Source organism: Sander lucioperca, chromosome 6 (assembly GCF_008315115.2).
Source record: "Sander lucioperca isolate FBNREF2018 chromosome 6, SLUC_FBN_1.2, whole genome shotgun sequence".
In the NCBI taxonomy this organism is placed as follows: Eukaryota; Metazoa; Chordata; class Actinopteri; order Perciformes; family Percidae; genus Sander; species Sander lucioperca.
The window spans coordinates 23584151-23602313 of NC_050178.1; the positions used below are offsets into that span (position 1 = coordinate 23584151).

The 18163-nt window shown below is 43.8% G+C and overlaps 1 protein-coding gene across 1 annotated transcript in view; it reads right to left on the reverse strand.

Annotated features, from left to right (window-relative positions):
* Positions 1 to 18163, reverse strand: part of cdk18 (cyclin dependent kinase 18) — a 79015-nt gene that overhangs the window by 26333 nt on the left and 34519 nt on the right. Inside the window, exons 3-5 of the mRNA XM_031304935.2 lie at positions 6636 to 6772; positions 769 to 900; positions 466 to 522 (exon numbers count right to left, since the gene is read on the reverse strand). Coding sequence (XP_031160795.1) covers positions 466 to 522; positions 769 to 900; positions 6636 to 6772 — 326 coding nt within the window. The remainder of the gene's footprint in view (positions 1 to 465; positions 523 to 768; positions 901 to 6635; positions 6773 to 18163) is intronic.

The window sequence follows — 18163 nt, forward strand, 5'->3', positions numbered from 1 at the left end:
CAGCACGGCCATGCACTATAATGGTCATTGTGTCGAAGTACACATTTTGAATGCAGTTTTTATTCTTATTATATAAGCTGCACCAGCCAATCCCAACTAATGCAAGCAAATGTCCACACTGGTATTCTGTAGTTTGTCATGTTTTGCTGCTTTGTTACCCAGCTCAATTTTAACATGTACTAGTAATTATCATTATTCACATAAATAAAGAGATTTAAGAATTCACCAGAATGCAGGAAATAAAGGTGTTTGATGCTCAAAATGTCCTGGGGGAGGACCCCGAGACCTCCAGCTTGTTAAAATAAAACGTACGCTCTTGACCATCTAAACATTATTAAAAGGTGAATGTGTGTAGCCTGACAAGCCAGACCCACATCAAGACCCTGGCTGCAAATTACATTTTTTGCCGCTAGGGTGCGTCTAGATTTCTAGGCTAGAATGTGTGAGTAATCTGTTGAGACATACCTCACCCAGTTTGCCGAGCTTCACGTATGTCTCCAGTTTCCCAAAGCCTATGTCAGACTAGAGGCATGAAGAATGAAAAAGACAGATTAATCTTATAGTGTTCATGGTTATGATTCTCTCCTCTGATTGAACCAAAGAGCAGTCAAAAGATAATTTTGCAAACATTAGTTCATGTTTTCTAAAGTTAGTAAGCACAAAACTTTCTTTCCTCTGCAAAGACAGACAGAAAGACAGACAGACAGACAGATAGACAGACAGACAGATAGCTAGATAGATGAGTATGTAGTAATATAAAGCACTAACCAGTGAAGCACGTCGAGACATGCGACTGACAGGTTTGCAGAGCGGGGGGTTGTCACTCTCCAGCTGCAGTTTCTTGAGAAACTCAGGAGGCAGACGGATGTCCATGGGCAAAGACATGCGCTTACTGACATCCTGCAGGATTGTGGGTGCAGAGATTAGCCACCTTTTTAACCTACTACACATTTTTAGTACAAACATTGACATTATTCATGGGTTAGCCTAACTAACAATCAAACCTCATGACATATGGCCATGAGCAGTCTTAAAGCGCTCATATTCTGCTCATTTTCAGGTTCATAATTGTATTTTGAGGTTGTACCAGAATAGGTTTACATGGTTTAATTTTCAGAAAACACCCTATTTTAGTTGTACTGCACATTGCTGCAGCTCCTCTTTTCACCCTGTGTTCAGGTCTCTGTTTTAGCTAAAGAGTGAGACCTCTCACTGCTGTAACATCTTTGTTGGCAGTCGCACATGCTCAGTAGCTAGGTAAGACCACATGCTCAGTAGCTAGGTAAGACCACATGCTCAGTAGCTAGGTAAGATCACATGAGCTAGCTAGCTGTTTCTCCAACTTCAGTAGTACAAGGCAGGATTAGCCGGGAGACTTCTTCTAAACGAGGACGCACTTCCAACTTTGTGTGGAATACCTGCAGAACAGGGACATGGAAGTAGTGCTTTTGTAGATTATGGTGAACTAGTGTGTGTTGTAGCAGTGTTTTGCCATTGAGAACGAGCTAGCATGCTAACAGTTAGCCCCCTAGGCCCCTCGTTTCGGCTAGTGACGTAGAAAGCCGTGCAGATTTTGACCAGCTCACCCGGAGACTGAAGGCAGGACACATTCAGAAACCGTATCTCACTCTAAACAGCATGGATGGTTTTTTCAAGGTTTGTATGTGTGTGGAAGCACCAGAAACACAAAATAACTCCCCAAATCCCAGAAAAAGTGATATTTTCATAATATGGGCACTTTAAGTGTTTTGAAATTAGTTTAGTGTCTTCGGAGAAGTGGGCGTGGTTAACTGATTAACAGGGACAGATTGACATGCCATATGAGTGGGGCGTGTTTGTGTGATGCTGATTTAACCCTGGCCGCAGCGGCAGGTGTGGTGATGAGATTCAGGTGGAGATTGTTTCCAGCGGGAGACAATCACGGAAGCGGCACGCTGACGGCTGCAAACCACGCGCTTTCTACACAACACCACTGAAGACAAAGACACTGAAAGACTGTTCTTGTTTTCCTACAACACCACTTTTAAAACCTGAAGTACAACAACAAGAAGAGTGGAACTGGCCCCGCTAGGACGCCGACGGAGCAGTGGATGTGGAACAGCGGCAGGAGAGGCCGACGCCAGCAGGCCCGGCTTCAGAGTATGGAACGTGAGTTGAAACAGCAGCTGGGTGAGTCAGTTTAACACAGCACAAACTCCTCTTAGTAGGGGTGGGAATCTCTCAGCACCTCACGATTCGATTCCGATTCAGAGGCCAACGATTCGATTCTAAACCGATTACTGTACATACACACCGCCACTGACTTGAGCTGCAAAGAAGCTCTGGCCGCCCGGTCGAGGACGCTGGTCAGAAAGTCCGGGGAAGCTGTTTGAGGCTTTGGCCGCTCTGACGTAGCAGCATTCTATGTTCATCATGGAAAAAGATCAAGCAGCCACTGCACGGCCAATACACTGACACTAGAAACCTTTTATAAATGACATATATAATGACAGAATGTGTATTGGTTGTTGGTCGCAGCGGTGTCTGTTAGCAGTTAGCTCGCTCGTTAGCCGCTGAACCGCAGCAGCGTGCAGGCAGAGCGAGCAGCCGCCAGCTGTTGATCCGTGCAGGACTTCACCGTGAGCGGACTGTTTAGAGACCATGTGACCGGCAGGTAACGTTAACTGGTCCCTATACGCAAATATCATAAATGATAGGGAACCCAGCAACGGCCATGATGAGCTTCTCCTCCTTTTTCTCTGAACTAATGTTTTGGTAGGAACCAAAGTTTACATCGTATGTTTCTCTGGAATCAGCCAGCGTGAAGGACGTCTATATTCTGATTGGTTGCCGCTGCTTGCCGCTGAACCGCGTCATAGCTCATTACCATAAAGTTGACCTACTTTCAACTTTCTGATTGACGCTCTGGTCGCTCAAAACGCCCAAAACGTGACGCCGACAGATTTGCCGCTCCTTGCAGCTGAGAGAAGCAGCTTCCATTGAAAATGAATGACTTCCTGTATCTTTAGAAGATCAAGTCGGCGGCGGTGTGGACGTATAGTTATCGATGCATCTCGATGGAACAATTTTTTTATGTACATTTCTATGCGTGATTTTTAAAAATATACATATAAATCTGAGTTTGCTACTCAGAATTTGCTAATCACTTCCTAGACAAAGCTTAGATTTTGACATATATTTGTCACACACAAGTTTTAATGAAATGTTTGGTCTACTGAAGTTTTTATTATGTAGTCATTCTATGCTTAAGCCTTAAACGTGCTTCTCTCCCAGTAATCTTCCATATCAGAAGCTCAGTCATGTTTAAAGCTGGAGAATTGGCTTCTTACAACATGAAACATGAGGTAGTTACGTCATGTGATAAAGTAGATGATCAGCCTAGATGTGTTTTGCCTAATTACTTTATGTATGTCTTATTAGATCAATTTATTTTTCCTTTTGGCCATTTTAGTGTTGTTTTTTTTCTGCATTCTTGCCTAAACTCTAAGTTGTTGTCCATTATCCCATCCTCTTTCAGTCACTCTGTTTTCTGATTTGTACTTGTCTGGAGACAGTAACTTTTAAATAAAAATCAACACATTTAATCAATAATCAAATCGTTCTAGAGAGAATCGCGATGCATCTAAGAATCGATTATTTTTCCCACCCCTACCTCTTAGGTAGGAAAGTATACACTCATCCAGCCCAGTTTAGGTCCATTCTCACGTTGAAATATACACCCAGGGAAAAGGAGACGGGGGATTAATGTTAAGAGCTAAGTTAGCCTTTAGTAGCTGTGTGTCTGTGTTACACAAGCGTCAGGTTAGCTTGGCCTTGTAACATAAACTCATTATCATTAGTGCACCAGGCCCAGAATACCTCCACAGGTGTTGTTTCCATTATTTCTGATTGATTGGACCGTTGCTTAGGTTGCAGTTGAGTGGAGCAATGCTGAGAATGACTTGTCAGTCTGTTCACACCACACACAGTCCTGAGAAGAGGTTAATTGGTTAAAAGTGAAATAACCTGTGTTATTGTTCCATGGATGTGCATGGCCTTTAAATGTTAAGACGTCATTAATTAAAAGGTGCAGTAGGTAAGACTTATAAAACTAACTTTCTGTCATATCTGCTGAAACTGACCCTATGTTCCAGTAGAACTACATGAAGCAGGTCATTAAAATAAATCCAGCTCCTCTGGCTCCACCTACAGCCTGGAGAGAGATTTACAAAAATCCACTTCTCCCTGTTCAGATGCACCAATCAGGGCCAGGGGGGGGTGTCTAACTGTTCAGATGCACCAATCAGGGCCAGGGGGTGTCATACTGCATGTCAATCACTGCTCATGCACACGCATTCATTCTCCCTTGTGGGGGGAGGGGCTTAGGAGACCGTTTTGGGCTTTAGCAGAAAGGGGGGAGGGCCTGAGAAGTTGTCGATGTTCAAATTTTTTTGGCTAAGTCCTGGATCTTCACAATCCTACCTACAGCACCTTTAATGTAGGGCTCCTTTATGACAGTTATAAATCAAGTCTGGACTTGTAAATGTTAATGAGGTAAAAGATCAATTTTGGTCTGAACGCTCTATAGTGTTTTTCCAGAAGATAAGTGGTTGAACTGTCATCCTGACGAACTAGCAAACCAGCTAGCTACAAAGACAATATTATAAAAAATAGAGATTTTTGACATCCTGGCAACCATAAAAAGTGTCTTTATTAATAGCGTACTGATCTATAAAGCATTAATTAACCAATTAAATACAGCCATTAGTTACACATTCTAAACCCTTTTATTAGAAAGAGGTACATACATTTCCTGTGCTTGCTGACTGAAGCTATCCAATTGTCTCAGCTCTCAGCCCTCTCACTGTTGCAACATTATTTCTGTCTTCACAACCTGAGCACTCACTTCCCTCTGGCATAGCATCACTTGACTGTCTGGTATGAGTGGTGTAGAATACGAGACAGACTCAAAGTGAATCACACTCGCTCCACTGGGACTTTTGAACTCTGTCAAATTTCCAATAAAAAGTCTGGTGCATTGGGGAGGGACAAAAGCATCCAAAGTGACTCATCTCATTGAGCTGGCATAGGTGGAAATGGAGAAATTACTCCTGGGGAAGAGTTTAAAAACAGAAATACTTGATGATATCTATGTCAGACTGCTTTTAATGTGCACTTGGACCTTGACAGTTTCCTCTCAGTGCCTAATCTGCAACACATAAATCACTGTGGAAGAAAGGCTTGGCAGCATGTGACCACAGCATGAAAGTGAACTTTTCGGCTGTTAACTTTCAACCCGTTGTCATTCTGAACTCGTAAAATAAGGACGTTTGGACAGTGGCTGTCAGCGTCTGATGCGGCGAAAAAGGCGTCTTTCAGCGTGTTTGTGTAACGCACCGGGGAGAGCAGCAGTTAGAGAGGATTTAGAGAGTAGTATGTAAGGAGGGGGGGTGGATGGGTCAAACACAGGACTTTCACCCAGGAGAGCGGGGTTCACGTCACGCTTCTCACGCTCGCTATAGTCGCTTTTTTTCTTTCCTCCCGCGTGTCACAGAACCGTACGCCCACCCACGACCTTTTCCTTAACATAACTGCGTCAAAAGGGACGGCAATAGTCCCGACCAAGCACGTTTACTTATAGCTCTAAAGGGACGGCAATAGTCCTGACCAAGCGTGTTTACTTATAGCGCTAAAGGGACGGCAATAGTCCCGACCAAGAGCGTTTACTTATAGCGCTAAAGGGACGGCAATAGTCCTGACCAAGAGCGTTTACTTATAGCGCTAAAGGGACGGCAATAGTCCTGACCAAGAGCGTTTACTTATAGCGCTAAAGGGAGCGCGTTTACTTATAGCGCTAAAGGGACGGCAATAGTCCCGACCAAGAGCGTTTACTTATAGCGTTAAAGGAACGGCAATAGTCCCGACCAAGCGCGTTTACTTATAGCGCTAAAGGGACGGCAATAGTCCCGACCAAGCGCGTTTACTTATAGCGCTAAAGGGACGGCAATAGTCCCGACCAAGCGTGTTCACTTATAGCGCTAAAGGGACGGCAATAGTCCCGACCAAGCGCGTTTACTTATAGCGCTAAAGGGACGGCAATAGTCCCGACCAAGCGCGTTTACTTATAGCGCTAAAGGGACGGCAATAGTCCTGACCAAGAGCGTTTACTTATAGCGCTAAAGGGACGGCAATAGTCCCGACCAAGCGTGTTCACTTATAGCGCTAAAGGGACGGCAATAGTCCTGACCAAGAGCGTTGACTTATAGCGCTAAAGGGACGGCAATAGTCCCGACCAAGCGCGTTTACTTATAGCGCTAAAGGGACGGCAATAGTCCCGACCAAGCGTGTTCACTTATAGCGCTAAAGGAACGGCAATAGTCCCGACCAAGAGCGTTGACTTATAGCGCTAAAGGGACGGCAATAGTCCTGACCAAGAGCGTTTACTTATAGCGCTAAAGGAACGGCAATAGTCCCGACCAAGCGCGTTTACTTCAAGTGCAAAAGGAGACTTTTAACGTCTATAAGAACGACAAAGGCACATGACCAAGCGTCCATATTTTACGAGATGAATGTGAGAACATGTTGTAACTTTACCCCTCATCAGTCATAATAACCATTGTCCTCCAACAGCTGCTCTTTAAACCTCTGCTACTTGCCTCCATGGAGAAACGTCTGTGCTGGGCCTTGCTGTGGAAGTGGAGGTGTGACGGAGACTGGGCTCCTGGTGTTGATGGTTCAGGGCTCGAAGGACTGGCATCATGAGACGGAGGACACAGCCGATCTGGAGTCAGGCCTGACAGGGGAAACACAATCACGTAACAACAATCAATGGCATAGATTCTTCAATCTCTGGAACTCAACACGTCATAGCTCATTTATAACTGGTTTAATGTGAATCACATGATTATATATATACACACACTACCGGTCAAAAGTTTGGGGTCACTTAGAAATTTCCATTCCACTCCATTATAGACAGAATACCAGCTGAGATCAGCAGTTTTCAGATTACATTATGTGTTCACATAATTGCAAAAGGGTTCTCCAATGTTTTCTCAGTTAGCCTTTTAAAATGATATCAGATTAGTAAACAGAAGGTGTAAAAATTGTAACATTGGATGAATGGTTGCTGATAATGGGCAATGTAGATATTGCATTAAAGCCACTTCTTTCTACAACAGTCGAGAACCCTTTTGCAATCATGTAAACACATAATGTAATCTGAAAACAGCTGCCCTGGTTAAAAAAACAATGCAACTGATCTCAGCTGGTATTCTGTCCATGATGGAGTGGAGGGCATGTATACTCAAACGCCTCGAATCTTTGAGGGTTTTAAAATAACTTCAACTTTTTGTCATTTCCCCTCTCTCTCTGACTGCCCTGTCTGTTGTCTGTCCTGTCCCTTGTCCCTTGTCTGTCTTAAGTCCCGGACACACCGAGCCGATAATCAGCCGTCGGACAGTCTGATCAACAACAAAAGAGATCAACAGTGTTCTATCAATTAAACGCACGCACGTACACACACACACACACACACACACACACATAGTGCGTTTCACTATCTTTGTGGGGACCCGTCATCAGAATCAGAATCAGAATCAGAATCAGAAAGGGCTTTATTGCCAAGTACGTTGCACATACGAGGAATTTGTCATGGTGTTGTTGGAGCATGTCACACATACAAATATAAGAAGGATAAAAAGATATAAACAATATAAGTATAAACATATACACACAGTACGTATTAATAACGATAAAATAAATTTAAAGAAATAGTAAAATAAGTTAAACAGTAGTGAAAAGGGACGCTACAGCAGAGTAGGTACAGTGGCATGAGGAGCCAGAGGTGGGGTGTGGAGAGAGTCAGGATGGATTCCGAGCCTTGTTTAGAAGGCTAGTGGCGGAGGGGAAAAAACTGTTTATGTGGCGTGAGGTTTTGGTCCTAATGGACCTCATCCTCCTGCCAGAGGGGAGTGGCTCAAAGAGCTTGTGTCCGGGGTGGGAGGGGTCAGCCACAATCTTTCCAGCACGCTTCAGAGTCCTGGTGGCGTATAGGTCCTGGAGCGGCGGCAGATTGCAGCCAATCACCTTCTGTCATTGACATAATGCATTCCCTAGCCCCTTACCCTAACCTTAACCATCACAACTAAATGCCTAACCTTAACCCTTACCCTCACCTTAACCATAACCTGATTCTAACCCTAATCCTAAAACCAAGTCTTAACCCTCAAACAGACCTTTAACCTTGTGGGGTCCAGCATTTTGGCCCCACAAAGCTGTACGGACCCCACAAGTATACTGGACTCCCGGTTATTGGACCCTACGAATATAGTTAAACAAGAACACACACACACACACACACACACACACACACACACACACACACACACAACAACAAGCTGCTGTTATATGAATGACAATAAAAAGATAAAGAAGGCAGACAAATAGAGGCCAGGTGGTGCTCAGGCCCTGTTCAGACCTGGCTTTAACGTGTGTCTTGAGTGACCACTTGTGATCGGATCTTTCTTCCTGCTCTATATGCAAGTAGTAATATATCTTTTTGTTAATTTGGGCACATGGGTTGAACCTCAAAATCTAAGGTTATTATGTACAGCTGATCTCTCTCTCTCTCTCTCTCTCTCTCTCTCCATCAGCTGATTAGGGGCGTTTACACTTTTAGTTAAACTAATCAGATTATGCCATAATTGCTTTTAGCCAATCATATTTATGCTATCAATATCTAAAAATGTTCTCCTCTCTGTTGCGTTCAGCTGTCATTCAGTGCATATGTCACAACCCTCCTCCTCCACCCTTTTCACCTCCAGTTCATCATTTTTGGCGCTCAGGTCTGTGCTCCCCTCGTCATCCATCCATCCTGAGTTCAGCTCTTCAGCTCTGAATCACCACCACCGGTGTCTAGACTCCATCGAGGGAGCATCTCATTCTGCTCACGGCTTCTCTACCCCTTCAACATGTTGACGTCACGATGGGTCTAATCGCTAAAGACTTTCTCATGTATCATCTGTTGCACGTATAAATAAATATATTATGTCTCCTGATTTAAATACTTTCGAAATTCTAATGTTTAAAAATACAAAAACGGCAAAAATACATAGAGCTACGTACAGTATAAGGCCGTAGCCCCACCCCACGTCACACCTGATTAAATCAAAACCATACCGACTGGGTCTATTCCTTGGGCAAACTAAAGGCCGTTTTACAGTCGCCGTAGCCGAGCTCGCGCACGCTAAGGTATGGATACCCGAACCGAGCCCGACGGGCCAGGCCGGGTTCGGACAGATATTTAGAAATTATGGTCGGGTTCGGGTCGGGCTCGGTCACATCAAAATTGTAAAATGGTGCTGCGGCTCCTTTAAGAGAGCTCAGTGTGTGTGTGTGTGGGTGTGTGTGTGTGTGGAAAGTGGGCAGAAGAGAGATAGAGAAAGAGGAAAGCGGAAGCAGACGTGTAGATGCGACCAGAGCAGAGTTGGTGGAATAAGTTGAAGTTTTGTACACAGTGTGTGTGTGTGTGTGTGTGTGTGTGTGTGTGTGTGTGTGTGTGTGTGTGGTGTCCAAGATAAACTCCAGACTGAAAGCCAAGTTCATTCATCTGCTCACCAGAAACGGGATTTTAACCCCGATGTTATTCATGTTATACCGTCGGTCCTGGAGGTAACCAGTCTCCCTGGTGTTCTGACCTCAGAAAAATTCGGCCTTCCCGAAATTCAGCCTTGGTGCAGAATTACAGCCACTAGAGCCAGTCCCACAATGAGCTTTCCTTAGGATGTGCCAGTTCTGTGTCTGTAGCTTTAAATGCTATTGAGGAGGACAGAGGGGGGGGCAAGGTGGAGGGTGGGGGGGGGGGTGTGGCCTTGACCAACTGCCATGCTTCGCTTGTTTGCAAGCCATGATGTCTCTCTCTCTCTCATGGGGGGGCCAAAATCTCTGGGCGGTCAAAGCAGAGAAAGGGGAGGTAACCTTTCCCCTTATGACGTCATAAAAGGAAGATTCCTGATTGGTCCATCTGAGCTTTCATTTTCTCAAAGGCAGAGCAGGATACCCAGGGCTCGGTTTACACCTATCACCATTTCTAGCCACTGGGGGACCATAGGCAGGCTGGGGGAACTCATATTAATGTTAAAAAAACCTCATAAAGTGAAATTTTCATACCATGGGACCTTTAACGATTAATCGATAATCAAAATAGTTGGCGATATTTTTCTTCTTTGCTTGACTAATCAATTAGTTGATGTATCATTGTAGCTATAGTCTGAGCGATCGGATTTCAATGCGTCCTCAACGCGTTTTGGGTGCGTTCACACCTGCACTGGAAGATGTTTAAGCCAGGTCTGAACAGGGCCTCAGATTTAAAAAATGCCTGAATGAGTTTAACAAGGCGTTTGTAACAGCGCTACAGAGAGGCTTTTAACAGGCCACTTTGTGTCCGATTGATTCAACGGTCTAAATGGGCTGGGGGGTTGAAATTACATTCTGTCTGCCAGTCATTTGAATATCACAGCTACAGCGCTCCTTTGATCTCCTGATGTTAATTAGGGTCAGTAAAGGCGACACTGACATGAGCGCACACGGTGCCTGATTGCTAAGATATGGATGGATGCCTGCTAGACATCCTATTATGAAAAACCCAATCCAGTATCGTATGGCACGTAACCATTTTTGTTGAGTTTCCATCTGAAACTGTGGTTACAGTGAGCAGCAAACAGGCTCAGAGTCAGGAAAGAAATAACCGTGGAAGTGTTTTGGGGAATAAGCTTCACAAATAATTGCCGAATTTCCCCCTAGGCTATGTTTGAGGTACATTTTCATACTGACAGAGTTACATACATTATAGGCCACGTCCATACGTACCAAAACGGTCTTTTTTTACCCGTCTTCCCTGGATTCGTTTCAAGAATAGTTACGTCCAAATGAAACCATTTGTAAATGACTCAACGCGCTACTTCATATTCCAGGCCTATAGACGGCACTGTTTCTGCTACAGAAATTCACCAAAACACGGAGAAGAAGAGCATAGTTAACTTCCACTTCCCATCATAACATGACTAGCTAGACTGACGTTCTCTTAATACATCCATGAACTATAATAATCTCTTTGTTTACATTGTATAATGTGCTGTTGGATTGCTTTTTATTTTGCAATTCTGTCTGCCATCGGACATGACTGCAGCGCGCTAGCTTGTTAACTCTGCTAGTCGGCAGTCGCTGCTGTAGCGGTCAGCTGTGTCGGTACACGATCCGTTCTGCCTGCACGATCCGTTCTGCACATGCGCAAAATGTTCGCGCATGCGCGGTTGTACGAGGATTTACGACACTGCACGATCTGTTCCACGCTTCCGGTCGACAGCCAAGCTAACGTTAGTTTAGCTAACAGCTAATTCGGCTAACCGCTAGCTGATTGTAGCGGTCTGCCGTTAGCCTCCACAGGCAAGCTAACGTTAGTTTAGCTAACAGCTAATTCGGCTAACCGCTAGCTGAGACAGCATGTAATAACTTTAAAAGACCCTCAAAATAAAACTTGAAAATAAACGTTGACATATATAACAAACACCTAACATATATAACAGCTGTTACGTCAGCTCTACTTTACTTGTGCTCATTTAAAATACAATCACTCAATACTTGTCTTTATTGTTATTACTGTGAAGTCTTAATTTAGCTGTAGCCTGCTTTTCCCATTACGTTTGAGTTAACGTTATATTAGACTGAATCTAGCTGTCAGCTAGCGGTTAGCCGAATTAGCTGTTAGCTAAACTAACGTTAGCTTCCCGGTGGAGGCTAGCCATAGGCTAGCGTGGAACAGATCGTGCAGGTCGTATCCTCGGTAAAACAGTATTATCTTGCGCATGTGCAGAACGGATCGTGCAGGCAGAACGGATAGTGTACCGACAAGCTGCTTTAGCGGTCAGCTGCTTTAGTGATGTTTATCGTTAACTACATAACGTTAGCAATATATCTTGTGTAGAATCCAGGACCGGCAGAGCAGAGGGAAGTGTCAGGGAGCAGAGACAAACTATTTAGCTAGATGAAGTGAGCTGGTTTGACCGTTGAGATGGGATATGCTCGCTTAGCTTCACCGCAGTGAGTGAAGTCGTGTGTGGCCGTGCACTAGAGGTCGAGGGGTGTGGCGATGACATCATCGATACGGACGTATTCGTATTCGCCGTCCAAACGAAGCCAAAAGGGAGCCGTTTTCGAAAATTTTCACACTGGGACCAGGTTTCAAAAAAGTGCGTTTTCAGGCAGTGTGTTTACTGGATTCGTGTGGACGATGGGCCCAAATGTGCGTTTGCACCAAAAAACGTTTCCGTGTGGATGGCTCCTTAGTCTTGCATTGCCAGACCTACTGTATCTCCACATTCTAGGATAGGAAACAAAAACGCTCTGGGTTGTTTGCATTTCTTTTAAAACCAATCACAATCGTTGCTACGCTCCAAATGCAGCGACGGTGGCTCTGCAAAAAGGTCTCTGGAGGATAACTTGTTTTGGTGGAACATTTGCACCAAAAGAAAACGCTACAAAATCTTGTAGCTGTTCACACAATACAGTAACTAGAGCTTAGATCGGGACCAAAAAAAATCAAGCCCAACCCTACCCGTGCACGTTGTGTCCGAGCCCGGCCCGACACATTAACTGTAATTATGATCCCGAGCCTGATTTTAACCTGACAATTTGGGCCGTTATAACTGACGTTCTCAACTACAATTCAGAGTTGTTTGAACTACAGAAATCTGTTTTGAGGGGTATGCTTGGAGAAGTAACAAAAGAGGACATTGAAAGCTGACTGTCATCTTTTCTGACATGGCGAGCCTGCTTCACGCGTCTGTTCATCGTCCACGTTTTTTTTGCTGGTCTGGACTTAATCCGTTGTGGAGAAACTCAGAGCCATAGAGATAGTAAGAGTTGCGACACTCGTTGATCTCGCTAGCGGGGTGGTCACGTGGTTCATGTAAGCCTGTATAGTTCCAAACACACGCAGCGCTGTCATGTTCTACTATGGGACTGACAGCAGCGATTGCTAAATTGAATGGTAAATATAAACAAAAACACATACCCATGTACTTGTTTGATTGTTATTGCATATTTGTAAATGCCAGTTTTACATTTGGAGTGGTAGGGTGACAACTGACAGCTATGTATAGATAGATTTTTAAGTTTTGGAGGGAAAACTTCACGTCCCTGTTAGCATGAGTAGCACTAGGCTACTGTCTTGTACTGTCCTTCATGTCACGGGGCTTGTTTAGTTTATTTACATTTTGTATTAGCCTGTCCAAACGCGTTCGTTCTGATATGTCTGGGGACCCCCCCCCCCGTGCCAGTTCACGTTAAATGACATCACATAGTACGCGAGGGTCACCGGGGACCCGAAGCTCAACGCCAGGCCAATGCAAAAACGTCAAAAATAAACTAAGTCCCGGGGACCCGAAGGACAACACAAGGGTTAACCTTAACCTTACTACATCTTTTTTTAAATCAAAGATGATTCAAGATGTTCTTTTTTGCACATCTGGACTATTGTATTTTCCTTGATTTTGCTTGTAATTCCAATTCACTTACCCGTGGTCAGAGCGATTGAGAAAGCAGAGTAGCAACAGTCCATTCAGCATTTAGTGTCCAGCCCACTTCTTCTGATGAGGCAGGAGTTGACCACACAACCATGATCATTTTAAGACTAAGCCATACACCAAGTATCACATATATTAAAGAATAACAACTCATTACACTTGGATGAATAAATGAAATGTATTTTTTTTATTAAACAATGAGTGACACAACAAGAACAAGTACAGAAAAAAGGAATACAGTGGAGAAAGGAGACAATTAAAAAAAAGCAATACAAATAAGATTTACCGCTGGCACCACTGGTTATAAAACCCTTCAGCAAATGCAGATTCTACTGCCTAACATCCGCACGCTGCAAAGGAGTGATGCAGCATGTAAAGCTGGAGCCAGGAGTTTTGGGGGTTAGTGTTTGAGATGCTGAGTGTTTAATAAAATAAATCCTTTCCACATATATCAGGCTGAGGCTTGTGGAACAAAAAACAAGTGGGAAATAGCATGAATAAGAGCAACAAAGTAGAGCCAGGGGGTATCAATAAATAAAACAAAGTTAGTCATGAGTGGAAAAAGAACAACAAATGTGTGAACAGGTGTGCTGTGTATCTTACTTGAAAAACAAGAACAAAGTGAAGGAACAGGGGGGAATAGTATAAGTGATTAATTAACAAAAAATATCCTCCACATATATCAGGCTGAGGTTAAGGATCCAAGCAAAGTGCACAGATTAAAACAGAAATACTGACACTGTCAAATATAAACATGTGATGACAATCAAAGTGCATCAGGGCTGAGAGGAAGGTAAACTACCGTGATAAGGGGTACCTTGGCAGCAAGAGTCAGACTAAGAAGGCAATTTCAACCCAGCAGACTTCCTCAACTAAGGTCATAACATCTAGTACACTGCCAACCACCTTACTGGTTGCCATGGATGTCTTTGGCCTCTCCATCGCCGGCACACCGCCTGCAGCCTCCAGTCGCCTCATATTTCAGCAGCCGTCGCCAGCACCAGCTAGGGCTGCTCGAAAATGGAAAGAAATATGATCATAATTATTTCGGTCAATATTGAAATCACGATAATTTAACACGATTACTCGCTGACTTCTGGAAAGATGTTGCAATTATTGAACTTAAACAGTGGAACACGTTAAATACATCAACAGTAAAAAAAAAAAAAAAACAACTGTGAAATTTGCCTTAATACTTTTTCATATTTAAACTTATGTCATTGTCATCTGTCACTTACTGATATTTTTTGTGTGGAATAATCTGTATTCATACATGTAATCCAACAGCCCTTTCAAGGGTATAATTAAACAAACGCAACCTTATTTCTAGACACACAGTACTCAGCTGACTAGCTAACACCGTCAGGTTCAGCAGATAAAACCTAAATAAAATCCGTCCTTAATCAACTTTAATGATCCTAGTAATCCAACATCAATAACTAACTAAATAAAAGTTGTCAGAGATTCACTACTGAACTTCGTAATTGTTGGTGTAGCGATACCTTCACAGCTGGCGAAGTCAAGCTAACTGACGAGCTAACAAACTAGCAGGCAATCGGTCGGCTACCAAGATAAAAATATATATAATTACGCTGTGCACACATACAAATAAATATCAGTATATGCATCATAAAGGGCCTCTGATAAAATATAGACAGTTGACAATTCAAAAGAGGTAGCTATTTAATCAACTTACCTCAGAAGTTACTCCACGGCCAGCAATGAAAATGAATGATGTCCGACACCGTGAATGGATTGTTTGGAACTATGCGTGACTGCATACCCCGGAAGTAGGCGGCAAAAAGTGTACAACGGAGTCCAATGGGAGTGTTGCCACTCTGTCTTTCTCTATCACTCTGGAGAAACTATGCTCCAACCAGAGCTGTTCGGACCAATCAAATTGTCAGGGCGGGCTTTATACGATGATGGACAGATGATCAACAGTAACGTAATCAACCACGTCGCCAAAGAGCGCTTGGGTTGAATTAGTTTACAACAAAGATGGCTGCCATCGCTTCTGTTATAGAAGATATCGACAGCGCATTCATTTTAAAAGAGGAACAGAGAACCGTGATCACGTATCTATACACACTGGCACACCCGTCCGCACGAGACAGAAACTGCCGCCTCTGCCTTTGCTCTGTCGAAGCCTGCCTTTGACTTGCAGCTTCTGTGACGTCTGTCTCCGTTGCCCTGATTGGGTGTAGGTCTATCTGTTGCTCTGATTGGTTGTAGGTCTATCTGTTGCTCTGATTGGTAGTAGGTCTATCCGTTGCTCTGATTGGTTGTAGGTCTATCCAATTGAGTGCAGAGGCATTTTCTTTCCTGGTTGGGTTGAAACATGCCCCATAATCCCAGCCCAATGGAGCAGAATCAGACTCATATTCTGACTAGAGTCTGAGTATGACCACGTCAGGCTACCAAAACGTCCCAGTTAGAGAGTAAATGCCGTAAACATATTCTTTGTAAATCTTTACAATCATTCCCCGAAAGAACCAAGCAGGCCTGTCTTGTTGTGCGTTCCAAATTTACTTCAAAAGTTTCCATTTTCAGCGTGTAGCTTGCTAGCTCGAAGTCTTTTGTTGTTTCTCGTAGCTGTAAGGGGGTGTTCTAATATTGGCCAGCAGATGGCGCCCTTGTTTTATTTTGAGTGCTCCTTTTCTGTTTGGCTTGCCGTAGCACGAAGCCTTTTTGACCCTCCATGGCCACCGTAGGTCATATTCGCTTTTGTTTTCCCAAAGGTAAGCCGAGTATCATAGCACTGTAACACTGACACGTTGACTTAAATTATAAATAGGTTGGTTGGTGCAATGATTTTGTTTATTACATCTGTTTGTTTGTGTAGATCAGTGGTTCGCAAACTTTTTTCAATAATGTTCCCCTTTTGAATTGTTTCTTTAAGCCAAGTACCCCCTGACCAGCGCTAATCATTTTTGGTAGAAAAAAATCTATATAAACAGTACAGCGCTGTCAGCAATAGATTTACTAAACAACAGCCTTGTAACTGAAAATGTTTAATTAGCAATTAAATGCTAATGAGAAAAGGAGACAAAAACTGTAAAAAAGACAAAACCTTGGAAAAAGATGGTAGAAAGAAGGAAGGAAGGCAAGAATAGGTCAAAATAGTATCAAAAACAGTGACATAACTTTGAAAAAAGCTAGAAACTTAGGATGGAAGTAGGACAGTAGAAGGAAGGAAGGCAAGAATAGGTCCAAAGAAGGAGACACAAATGTCACATTTTTGGTAGGAAAAAAAAAGTTACATAAAGAGGAACAATGTTCTGGACAACAGCCTTATAACTATTAAACAATTTGCTAAATATCTCACGTACCCCCTGCAGTCCTCCAAAGTACCCCTAGGAGGACACGTACCCCCATTTGAGAAACACTGGTGTAGATGGTTGAGCAGAATATGTGGACAGTGTGAGTCAATGTTTAAGAAATCAACAGCTAATGCTAGTTGCTAGCTAAGTGTATGTGTGTGGCAAGCTAGCTTAATCCAGCATTTCTGTTATTCATGTTAAACAGGCACATGGAGCTAGCTAAAGCCTGGTTCACACGGGACGATTTTAAAATTGTCGGCCGATTTCCCAATCCTGAGAGACTCCACACACGGCGATAAAAAATCACTAACAGTTTTGGTCGTACAGCGTGTGATGCGCAGCACACGGTAAAATCAACGATCACACACGAACCGATTTGACTCCCGAGCATTCCCAGGTCAGAAGGGAAATCTCGCAAAATCCCTCGAGATCAAACGTGACTTCAGAGTAAACAATCATGGCGGACGAAGAAGATGCAGTGGCGATAGTTTGTAGTTAGTTTTTAACCGAAAAAAAAACGTTATCAAAAGAAAAGGCGATGGTCAAAGAAGTGGAGACAACGCGAGCATGGACTATACTTGCTCTACTTATCTCCGACGTCCACCGGACTTTCTGGTGCGCCGTGCCGCCGGCTGTTTTGATGTTGTTTCCCGGTGCTTTCCTCGCCGCCTCGTCACCTCTCTTTCTGATTGGCTACACGCCACAGTCCACAGGCTGCGTGCTCGTTTGTCCCCGGGGGACACCACACAGGAGGAGAGATCGGGCCAAAACAATCCAACATGTTGGAAATCCCCGATTTGAGATGGGAGCGGTCCCGACGTCCTTCCGAGCAGACGAGAGCAGTCTTAACACACCACACACGGCAGGAACATCTGATCAGATTATTTTACCATAATCGGAGCATCCTAAAATCGGCCTAATTATCCTGCCGTGTGAACCAGGCATAAGTAACTAGCACTTACTGCCAAGAGGGGCAGCTAAGGCTTATTTTATACTGTATGTGATTCATGAGCCAGATTGTTCTTCTAAACTGGTTGTGTGATATTCTCTTTTGTTTTCCGAAAGGCTCAATAAATGAGAAGGGTTTTGCTTGTCTCAACCACCATTTGGACTCCTGTTTTCGTGTCCCTGCCACGTGCCTTGGTATATCCAACATCTTAAATAATCAACGTAGAGTCAGACTTTGCTGGGGCTTGCAGCCTGACAGATAGGGTTACATAGCAAAGGGAACTTTAGAACGGGAACAAACAGAGAGCAGAAGTGGAGGGACACGTGCCG